This window comes from Sceloporus undulatus, chromosome 1, assembly GCF_019175285.1.
Source record: "Sceloporus undulatus isolate JIND9_A2432 ecotype Alabama chromosome 1, SceUnd_v1.1, whole genome shotgun sequence".
Taxonomy (NCBI): Eukaryota; Metazoa; Chordata; class Lepidosauria; order Squamata; family Phrynosomatidae; genus Sceloporus; species Sceloporus undulatus.
In genome coordinates, this window is record NC_056522.1 from 45,621,730 (window position 1) to 45,633,830 (window position 12,101).

General features: G+C 42.6%; 1 protein-coding gene across 1 annotated transcript in view; it reads left to right on the forward strand.

Moving 5' to 3' along the window:
• Positions 1-12,101, forward strand: part of COQ8A (coenzyme Q8A) — a 90,758-nt gene that overhangs the window by 70,256 nt on the left and 8,401 nt on the right. Inside the window, 5 exon segments of the mRNA XM_042468420.1 lie at positions 1,773-1,854; positions 3,192-3,285; positions 3,585-3,726; positions 7,599-7,706; positions 9,958-10,023. Coding sequence (XP_042324354.1) covers positions 1,773-1,854; positions 3,192-3,285; positions 3,585-3,726; positions 7,599-7,706; positions 9,958-10,023 — 492 coding nt within the window.

Genomic DNA, 12,101 nt, shown 5'->3' on the forward strand with positions numbered 1-12,101 from the left:
CTGTTCTTTTTATTGGGGGTTGCAATTCTGTCCCATCCACCCCTTTGAGTCCAGCACAGGCTAAAAGTGGTGGAAAATTACAGTTACTGCAGCTGTTCATGTCAGTCTTCTGTCCAGAGCACAGGTGTTAAAGTGTGAAAACTGGCTTCGCTTGCATATAGGGAAGAGAGAGAAAACTGAGTTGTGGTTTTCTCAGGCCCTGTTTTGAAGTATTTCTGCCTGCAGTATTAGAGAGCATTCACTTCGTTTTGAACAGTATGACTACGCCTGGAAAAAGGAAATATACTGCAATTCCTTGTACCTCATTTCCATCCCCCACCTCTGGAAGTTAGAACTTCACCATGATGTAACAGTTTCTGTGCAGATAAAACTGTATTTTGGACAGTTCTGAGCAGTCTAGTTTGGATTGCAACAGAATTGTATAATTTTTAAAGGATTGAATGCTGAATCTTTCACTATAAATACGACCCTAAGAGGGCAATGTTACTTGTTAAAGCATATGTTTGGCAAACAGATGATCCCAGGGTTGGGAAAGACAAACAATACTTGCTAAATGGCCTAGTGGTCAGAGTTTGTCATAGGGTTCCTATGATCCTTTGGCTTCTTTTTGCGCTTCTTTAGCACCTTTACTTGGTGTTTTTTCTTTAATGTAAGCAGTGATACTTAAATGTGATACAGGTATACCTCAGTTAACAAAGCAGAAAATTTGTTAGCAGAGGCAGAAATAGCATGGAAAAAAACAGAGATAAGTTCCTAATCCACAAAAAAAGAATAACAGTTTAACATGTTTCATCAGACTTTTTATTCGGAACTAGCAATGTGAAATAAAATAACCAAGTCAGGTAGGCCTTGTATAAGTAAACAAAAATATTATGAACCTTCTTGAGACCACTTGAAAGAGTCTTCAAAAATGCTCCTAGGGATAATTTTATTTTTTCATAAGCCTCCACTTATTGTTTCTACTTTGGTAGCCAGATCTGTAGATCTGTGGGTAGATGGTAAAGCAAGCTAATCTGCCTTCCCCCTTTTCTGTCTGTTTTGCTGTTCAGTAATTCTGGAGATAGCTGCTGTTTACCTTGCCTCTTTTAAGCAGCCCACACAACTACAATAGGATTGAATAGAGCAGAATCCTATTGTTTCTCACCTCATGAATTATTGCATTGTTTATGGCAGGCATGCTGCTGCAGTTTACCATTGAAGATTCTCTGAATGCTAGTGCTGCTAAAAAAAAAGTTCATCTACACCAGTGGTTCCCAACCTGTGGGTCGGGACCCCTTTGGGGGTTGAATGACCCTTTCATGGGGGTCGCCTAAGACCATTGGAAAACACCTATTTAATTACAATTATGAAGTAGCAACGAAAATAATTTCATGTGTTTGGGTCATCACAACATGAGTAACTGTATTAAAGGGTCGCGGCATTAGGAAGGTTGGGAACCACTGATCTACACAGAGGAAAGGAGGAGGGGAGGGGACTGTTTGGACATTAAAAATAATAATTTGTAAAAAGCAGCTTCTTTGTCAGAGGCTTTGTTACCTGGGGTATGCCTGTACAGGGAAGTGTTAGGTGTATTTACTATGAGTGGGTCTGTTTACAGCATCGTTCCCCAGCCTGGAACACTTCAGATGTATTAGACTAAATGCTAATTGTGGTTGATGGCTGTTGTAAGCCAAAACATCAAACGGTAAGTTGAATAAAGGTTGTTTAAAAGAGTAGTGATATTGAGCTCCAGATTGATTGTCTTGTCGCTATTTCTCCTTCCTCTCTTGCAGTATCCTGGGGTGGCCCAGAGCATCAACAGTGATGTCAGCAATTTGATGACTGTTCTGAGTATGAGCAATGTTCTTCCAGAAGGTAAAAAAGCCACTGACAATTGTGGGAAGGGGAGGGATTTCCATAGGAAGTACTATATTCCTGGAAGAAGAAGGCTTGTAGAGCAACTTAAAATCATTAGGCACATTAGAGGTTATGTGACTTTTCTGTGTGTCTCCTGACATTTCAAAAATGCTGATTTAGCATGTTGCACATTCTTAATTATGTCCAGTAATATGGGGTGGGACAGATCTCATCAGCGAGGAAGTAGAATTATTCCTGAAGTGGTCACACCATTATGTTTCTGAAGAGAAATATAAAAAGGGGTAGTGCCCCTTTCCATCAGCACGTTGAATATTTTCTCTTTCCTTGCAATCAGTAGCATCAGCTTAAAGTAAGGTGCTGTCTCAGGGAGCTTTTGTATTGCTGGACATCTGAACTTTGATGGCTCTTTCAAATACACAAGGCATTCCCAGCCCTAATTCCGGCCCCAGGTCACGTGCTCCCCAGTCCTAATTTTGGCCCCAGGCCCTTGCAAAGCAGTGGTCTGTACCAGGCCCTATTCAGTAATTCAATTTAGTGTATATGAGCATAGTTACCCATGCTCATATTGTAGCTTTTGAAAGTGTCATTAGGGTTTGGAGCCTACATGTTAAAATGGTTGTTTGGGGGGCTTTATCTGCTTTCCTTTTCAAAGAGCTTCCAAGCTCTGTGAATCTTTTGGGCATGTGTACTGTAGTTGATTAAAAATGGGTATATCCATGGAAGAGGCCAGCATTCATGCCTGATAGGTTGGTGCCAGTAAAGAGGGAGAAAGAGATTTATTTGCTGTATAACACATTTGTCCACTTTTCCTTTATTACAAGTCTGTGAACTTGTTACCAGTTGAGAGAACCATTTCCTCTGCTGGATTATCTACACCTATGTTAAATGTTGGGCAAAAATCCGTGGCCTTAATTTTAATCCCTGCTGCTGGACATCATTAATCTTGGTACCAAAGAAGGAGAGAAAAAACATGCAAAACTTTGTTGTGCTGCTTCTACTTCCATTTATGGAGAAGGTGGTTGATCCCCTTCTCTTGCTGCTTCTTCATATTCCCAGACAAGAGTAGTTTGCTGTTGACACCATCTTAGTTGTCAGTCTCGGTGGCAATATATCCCCACTGCTCCTAAACTTTATTTTGGCAGCATGTTACTGAAATCCTCTAGCCTTCATTCCTGGCCTGAAGACAGAGCCATGTAATTGCTGCCATTTCCAAAGAACGATTGTGTCTGTAAACATGTATCCTCAAACTCTAAGCTCTTTAGTAAATTCTGCTACCAATTATGTTGCTTTTTATTTAAGCCAGCTCTCTATCCAGTCTTCAATTTTGCCTTTAGGTCTCTTCCCTGAACATCTGATTGAAGTTCTGAGCAGAGAGCTGGCCCTGGAATGTGATTATAAGAGAGAAGCAGCCTGTGCAAAGAAATTCAGGTGCGTTCCACTGCGATTTTCTGCTTCTCTTTATCCTCAGTTCTCCTATTTTATTGCATTACGTTGATGAAGCACTATAAGGTAGCATTAATGTAGAGCTTAGGGAATCTAGCTTTGTTCCAGACACTTTGATTGGGGCATGTTATTGGAACAGGAGAGGTTTAAACCTGAGAAAAGAGGCTCAGTGAAGACCGTAAAGGCACCCCTTTGGCAAAGCAGTTCTGCCGTTGTTGGACAGATGCTGTAGAAATCTCAGTCCCTTTAGGAGGGCTTTTACCCTTTCATTTGTTGCCCCTCAGGGAGCTGCTCAAGGACCACCCATTCTTTTATGTTCCTGCTGTGGTGGAGGAGCTGTGCAGCCCTCATGTCCTGACGACAGAGTTGGTGACAGGGTTTCCGCTGGATCAAGCTGAAGAACTCAGTCAGGAGATCCGGAATGAGGTATTCTTTGTTGGGTTGATTTTCATATTAATGTGGAAGAAGGAAGCCATTTCCAAAGCAAGCAAAACTGCTTTTGCTGGGATATTGAGAGCATGGGGATAATTGTCTGTGTATGGAAGGTTGGGAAAGAGGATATATGAGGAGCATTGTCTCCTCTTGCCTTCCTTCCCAGTAGAATTGCAGGGAGGAGAACCATAAAGGTTTCCCACCTCTGGCTTGTGGCTTCTGCTATTCAGCTCTTGAACAGGCCTAGCCCTATTTAAACTTCAGAGAAACCACAGTTGAATGCCTGTATTTTATGTGTCTAGATCTGAAACGTTACATTCTCAGCTACAATCATTGGTACTTTTTCTTCAGACAAACAGCGTCTCAGAAGACAAATGTGACCTTGCGGTTACGATCAAAAGCAATCATCCTTTTCCTGGGATGAGCTATGAGAATGGTATCATCATCTTGTTGTGTATGTAACCAAATATAGGTGTCCTAGTTGGGCCAACCCTGGAAGCCAAGGCTGTTGGAAAAGTACTCCCAGTAAACAAGAGGTAGAAGAGAGGTGAAGCATGGACAAAAGGGCATTGGAGCTGAATATAGTACAGCCTGGAGAGTTAATAGGAGGACAGGCAGTTCTAGCTGCTGCCAGATTGGCAGATGGAACTGCCCTGGTATTTTGACATACCCCATAGGAGGAGGTCATAAACACGCTTAACAGCTGTCAGCATGTTACTGAGTGATAGTATAAAGTATGCTCTCTAGGCAAGAGGAAGCCTGGCTGCTGATGGTACAGCTAATTTTTAAACTAGTACACTTAGATCAAAAGCTTAGAAAACCTACTTTTAAGACTACAACTGCCAGAATCCCCCTTGCTATCATAATCACTGGCAACAGTGGCTGACGGATTCTGGAAATTAAAGTCCTAGAAATAAAGTTTTCAAACTCTGTAGGTGTTTTCTTCTGTTTTTGGCTTTTCCTGCACATCAGTGTTGCTGCTTCGGAATCTAACAAATCAAAGGCTGAGTTTGTTGACTTTCTTGATCCAGTTTGAAAGACAAACAGTTAACAGTGCATCCCTGCTCTGGTTGCTTGTTCTCCATATTTGCACAGAGCCTTGGCTTGTGAGAATTAATTGATGCAAATTGCTGGAAGTCAGCATGGTGTATTGTTTTGACTGTGATTCTGGATACCAGGAATTGAATCCTTGCTTGGCCATGGAAACCCACTGGGTGACCTTGGGCTAGTCACACATTCTGAACTTCAGAGGAAGGCAAGGGCAAAGTCCCAGTGACCAAATGGTGCCAATAAAACCCTGCAGTAGGGTCACTGTGAATCGAAAATGATTTAAAAGCATCCAACAACAAGTTGCTCCTACCATCTGAATTAATGAAGTCATGTTGCCATCTTGGGTTGTTCCATGCAACACACAGTGACAGTTGTGAGTAGACAACGCATAATGAACAACAGCAGTCCCAAGACAGCTCTGCTGAGCAAAATGAACAACAGCTAATGATAGCTGTATTTGCATACACGTGTTATCACAGTCACAGCTTCACTTTGGTGTCAGAAGTGCACACTCAGAAATGTGTGGAATGAGGTGGGTGAATTAAAACATGTCAGAAAATGGCTCAGTTGACTCTTGCTTCTTTTTCTGTCCTGTCTTTTATATGTGTGGCCTTCTTTTTGTGATTGGTAACATAGTTGTCAGAGGAAGCTAGGGGGCAGCTAAAGTGATCTGTCACAAAGGTTTTGTTTTGGCCCCTATCTAGCTTTTTAAATGGCTTCAGACATTAATCAGAAAAGCTACACAATCTCTTATTTCAAACATGCACTTGTTTAATATCCCAAACAGGTTTTTATGCACCCCCACCCCGTGTTAAAATCTCTCAGATAAGGGCTGATCTCGATGCTGGCATTAAAACAGAAACAATAAGAGAGGTATCCAGTGACTCCGTGGACTGTATTAAACTAGATCATTTTGAGTTTGTAAATACTGATGAAGTGGATGAGCTCCTTGGAAGTGTAAGGAGGAGGACGTGTCCCCTCGATCCTTGCCCATCATGGCTGACCACTCAGGGAGGGGATGCAATAAAAACATCATTACAACTTATAATAAATGCATCCTTTTGGGAGGTAATATTTCCATCCAAATTAAAACAAGCGATAGTGAAACTGCTTTTGAAAAAACCCTCCCTAGACCCCTTGATGAGAAACAACTATAGACCGGTCTCCCTTTTACCATTCTTGGGCAAAGTGATAGAGAGGGCAGTCGCCTTCCAACTCCAAGCTGTTTTGGATGAAACTGATTATCTCGACCCATTTCAAACTGGCTTTAGGGTGGGATACGGAGTTGAGACTGCCATGGTCGCCTTAGTCAATGATCTCTGTCTGAGTATCGATGGGAAGTGTGACCCTGTTGATGCTCTTGGACATCTCAGCAACCTTCGATATCATCAGCCATGGTATCCTTCTGGAATGCCTGAGGGAGTTAGGTATTGGGGGTACTGTGCTCCAGTGGCTCCATTCCTACCTCTCGGGCAGATTCCAGATGGTGAGGTTGGGGTATAGCTGCTCCTCTAAGAGACCTGACATGTGGTGTCCCCCAGGGCACCATTCTATCCCTCATGCTGTTTAACGTTTACACGAAGATGTCTCCGATGGCTGTAGTGACTAAGGACGGCATCTCACCTCTGGATGCCTGCCTAGGGTCAGTGATGGGCTGGATGAGGGAAAACAAACTCAAGCTGAATCCAGAGAAAATGGAAGTACTCGTGATAGGTACCCCAAGTCCAGGGATGGAGATTTATCAACCAGTCCTGGACGGGGTCACATTTCCCCTAAAGAACAAAGTTCGCAGTTTGTAAGTGCTCCTGGACTCATCTCTACAGTTATCTCAAGTGGATGCGATGGCCAGGAGTGCTTGGTACCAGCTTCGGCTGATATGCCAACTGCGTCCCTACCTGGACCAAAAGGATCTTGAAACAGTGGTACATGCACTGGTGATCTCTCGTTTAGATTTTTGTAACACGTTCTACATGGGACTACCTTTGTATCAAGTTTGGAAGCTTCAATTGGTTCAAAATGTGGCAGCCAGATCGGCCACTGGAGCAACTAGGTCAGACCATATAACACTGGTGTTAAAATACCTTCATTGGTCGCCAATTAGCTTCCAAGTGCAACACAAAGTGTTGGTCATTACGTTTAAAGTCCTACATGGCTTGGGCCCGAGTTACTTGAGGGAACACCTCTCCCTACATAATCTACCCCACACTCTCAGAACATCTGGGAAGAATCTATTAAAATATTTAAAGACCAGGTTAACAACAACTTTCCACAGAGCGTACACAGCCATAGCCCCCAAGTTATGGAACAACTTGCCAGAAGAGATCCATCATGTTACCTCTTTAGATGCCTTCAAGAAGGCACTTAAGATGGATCTCTTCTGGCAGGCCTACCCACCCGATCTTTTATAAAGAACTAAAGAAAAAATCCCACTTCTGGCTGTAATTGTGTATTTTAGATGATGATTTTATTGTCTTGAATTGTATTTTTGAGCAATGTCACTGTTTTATTGTATGTAATTTTTATGGTTGTAATCCTGCCTTGATCCACAGGTAGAGGCAGGAAATATAAATAAAAATTTATTATTATTATTATTATTATTATTATTATTATTATTATTATTATTATGTTTGATGGATAAACTGTAGCCAAATCTGCTGTCAGTACACTTTATGGTGTATGCTAGTTGACATGCACTCTTGGAGGGCTGTGGCATACCTTTCTGTGTGTTCTAAAGATTGAAATTGCATGAGTCTGTGGCTGGTGGTATGTCAGTCATTGATGGTGTTTTTGATCTCCTCTTGTTGGAACGTTTGCAGATCTGCCACAACATACTGGTTTTGTGCCTCCGAGAGCTGTTTGAGTTCAGGTACATGCAAACTGATCCAAACTGGTCTAACTTCTTCTATGACCCAGAACTGCATAAGGTAAGACTCCCTGGGTGCTATCTACTTAGAGCATTTCTTGCTACCTCTTTTCCTCTTTAGCAACAGCATAACATGCTGTCCTTCAGGCAAAAAGTTGAGATGGTTAGAGTATCTTGGCATGAGGAAAGGCAGGCTTGATGGTACCTGGCATTTGATCTCCGTTCCTGCTCTAGAGACAGATTTAATTTAATGGACTTAAAAATTAACAGGCTGAAACAATGGCTTTCAGATGTTCTCCAGCAAACCCTTTTTTAGCTAGCTTGTCTGCTCATAGACATTAGCATACCCCTCTCATTGGATATGGGGGTTTGTATTTAATATCCAGCATCAGGTATGTTTGTGAGTGGTCACAATGACCTGTGAACCTAAGTAAGGGATCATGCTGACCTAAGGACATGTGGGAGACCTAGATAGTATTAAAATAAATGCTGAATGAGTTTACTGATCCACTGCAACTCCCCAGGCTCTTCACACTTTCTCTCACAGTGGAGACAGAGTCCCATTTCAAAGCAGTTAAGGACTATATACCTGTACTTCACCCCAAGCTCTGTTCCTATTCACCCTTCCAATCAATGTTTTGTCACTCTGGAGTTACAACTATCAGCCATTCCAGATCCCCCTTGCCAGTTCCATGGGAAAACCATCAAACTGTTGTTACACCATGGGAAAGCATCACGTAACCCTTGAGGCTATGAAATCAGAAATAAATATCAGCCCCAGACATAGCGGCCATGAGCTTAGTTTGTTCACAGATCCTGTGTGCACATAAGGTCCCCCTCACTTACTGTGTTGTCCTGACACTGATCCACTCTCCGTCTTCTGTGGACTTTTCTTCTCAAGACTGCTAATTATCACACCTTTCTTTCTGTTAGTCTTGAATGGTTCTTAAGGTTGCATTGGTTTTGTATGCTTGCATGCACCTTTTCTAAATAAAACCCTTCTAATTACTTAAAATTGGAGTCTCTCTGCAGCTACTCCTGGTATACACAGGTGAAAAGGTCCCTGAAGTTTTATCCTTCCTCTCACAGGTCTCATTTGGACTTAACATTTCCCCAAATTTCAAGGAGACATTATCACTGCAGATGGGGACCCCCGCACCCCCCTCCTTTTAGATTAATACAGACCCTTCTGTGCTACAAGGGGCCTTGTGCATATTTTGTATGATGCACTGGTTGGGCTGGGACTCTTGCCTGGTGCCAGTTGGATGTGCATTTTAGAATAAACACCATACAGCTGTACTTGTGGGCTGCTGAAGATGAATAGTGACAAGCAAGCTGTATTTTCATTGTATTCATTTCCTTGATTTTCCAGTTGAGGCTTCTTATACTGGAATTATGTGATAGCATTTGAAAACAAATAGAACCTAGGCTTTTTCAGCATCATATCTTATTCTTGCATTTCTTCACTTAAGCTCCAGGTGATGATATCCATGGTTGTCCTCCTTCCCCTACTTTTATCCTCATAACAATCATGTTGGGTATACCAAGCTAGAGAGAATGACTGTTGAAATCACCTAGAAAATGTTATAATTTAGTGGGGATTTGAAACAGGATATTCCAAATCCCAATCCAATATTCTGCAACTTCATAGTGGCACATAAGGCACTGATTGTCTGAAGGATAAACTGAACTGAAAGAAGGTGTAAGAGCACCTGCTTGGGTAACTTATGGACAAGTCTTCCCAAGTGGCTCACTACATTGACAGCAACTGTACAGTGCACAGAGGTGGTACTTTAACTAGAGCCTTCTCTCTTGGCTGTGTTGAAAGATTATTGTTCTGTGATGTAGTGCTTCATGGTGTAGATTTCCTTCATTGGCTTCTTTTGGGTCAGCTTAGTTGCTTCTATGTGGCCCTTCAGGCCAAGTATATCTGTCGTTTTTTCTACTGCATAGAATCATAGAGTTGGAAGAGACCACAAGGGCTATCCAGTCCAACGCCCTGCCGTGCAAACCAACCCCTTGCCACGCAGCCTTACAAAACTAAAGAACAAATTGCTGCAATTTCTCAGAAATAGGCCTCTCACAAACGGCGTTTTGACAGCAATACATTTTGTACTATGCTTTCTAAATGGTTCTGTTTCTAGATTTTCAACCACTCCTAATGTAGATAAAAAAGCAATTTTTTAAAAACCTTAACTCTTGAGTAACTGTTAAAAATACATTAAAACTCTTTCAGTCTTTCCATACTAGGGGACTCAATAAATAAAAGTTTCTTTTGCAACATAGAAATATTTGTACATTTTCTTACTCAGGTAGCCCTCCTGGATTTTGGAGCAACCCGTGGCTTTGATGAAGAATTTACAGATGTCTACATAGAGGTGAGGTCTCTCTGTTTTTATCGAGTTCTGTTTTGAGTTGGGGACTTGTGCTGGTCTTGCCTGTAGAGGGATCCCAAGCCCAGGGTTGCCTGAATGAATGCTGCATGTTTTAATATTTCTTACTTTAAGTGGCACAGTGAAACAGCTGTAAATACTGTTGATATGTGTATATTGTAACGGAGCAGACTAGTAATACATGTAAATGTCTGTGTTGGATTATCTAGGTTCAGAGTTTACTATTACTTGAATGGGCCTTATTTCAAGTACATTACCAAATTACAGGATCAGTGTATAGGAAACTTGGCCTTTACTGATGATCAGTTTAATGTTGGATAAAAGCAGTCATGCTAGAGTTTACCAAAGGCTGCTGCTCCAGAGAACAGGACCCGGAACAATGGATGCAAGCTACAGGAAAAGAGATTCCACCTCAACATTCGGAAGAACTTCCTGACAGTAAGGGCTGTTCGACAGTGGAACAAATTCCCCCGGAGTGTGGTGGAGTCTCCTTCCTTGGAGGTCTTTAAGCAGAGGCTAGATGGCCATCTGTTGGGGATGCTTTGATTTGGATTTCCTGCATGGCAGGGGGTTGGACTGGATGGCCCTTGTGGTCTCTTCCAACTCTATGATTCTATGTGTACCATTCTGTTCACACAGTGGCCAAACAGTTGCCCAAAACGAAAGCCTCTCACCAAGACAAGAGTGCAACTTCATGCTCCATCTCGCACACCCTAGCAGTTGATACAGAGAGGCATACAGAGAGGCATGCAGTCTATGATACTGGAGGTGATATGTAGTCATCCTGGCTAGTAGCCACTGATGGTTCTGTCCTCCATGAATTTAGCTAAGCCCCCTTTAAAGCTGCCCAAGTTTAACACTCATTGAATCATAGAATCATAGAGTTGGAAGAGACCTCAAGGGCCATCCAGTCCAACCCCCTGTAGGAAATCCAAATCAAAGCATCCCCGACAGATGGCCATTCAGCCTCTGTTTGAAGACCTCCAAGGAGGGAGACTCCACTACACTCCGAGGAAGTGTGTTCCACTGTCGAACAGCCCTTACTGTCAGGAAATTCCTCCTAATGTTGAGGTGGAATCTCTTTTCCTGCAGCTTGCATCCATTGCTCCAGGTCCTAGTCTCAGGAGCAGCAGAAAACAAGCTTGCTCCCTCCTCAATATGACATCCCTTCAAATATTTAAACAGGGCTATCATATAACCTCTTAACCTTCTTTTCTCCAGGCTAAACATCCCCAGCTCCCTAAGGCGTTCCTCATAGGGCATGGTTTCCAGACCCTTCACCATTTTAGTTGCCCTCCTTTGGACACACTCCAGTTTCTCAGTGTCCTTTTTGAATTGTGGCGCCCAGAACTGGACACAGTATTCCAGGTGGGGCCTGACCAGAGCAGAATATAGTGGCACCATTACTTCCCTTGATCTAGACACTATACTTCTATTGATGCAGCCTAAAATCGCATTGGCCTTGTTAGTGCCACATCGCACTGTTGACTCATGTTCAACTCGTGGTCTACTTCGACTCCTAGATCCCTTTCACATGTAGTCTTGTTCAGCCAGGTGTCCCCCATCCTATATCTGTGCATTTCATTTTTCCGCCCTAAGCACAGTACCTTACATTTCTCCCTGTTGAAGTTCATTTTGTTAGCTGTGGCCCAGCTTTCTAGTCTATTCAGGCCATTTTGAATTTTGATCCTGTCCTCTGGAGTATTAACTATTCCTCCTAATTTGGTGTCACCTGCAAATTTGATAACTATGCCCCCAATTCTGTCATCCAAGTCATTGATAAAGATGTTGAACAGTACTGGCCCCAGGACAGAGCCCTGTGGGACCCCACTGGTCACTTCTCTCCAGGATGAAAAGGAGCCATTGTTGAGCACCCTTTGGGTTCGGCCGGTCAACCAATTACAAATCCACGTAACAGTTGCCTTGTCTAGCCCACATTTTACAAGCTTGTTTGCAAGAATGTCATGGGGAACTTTGTCAAAGGCCTTACTGAAATCAAGATATACTATATCCACAGCATTCCCTTCATCTACCAAGCTGGTAATTTTATCAAAGAAAGAGAT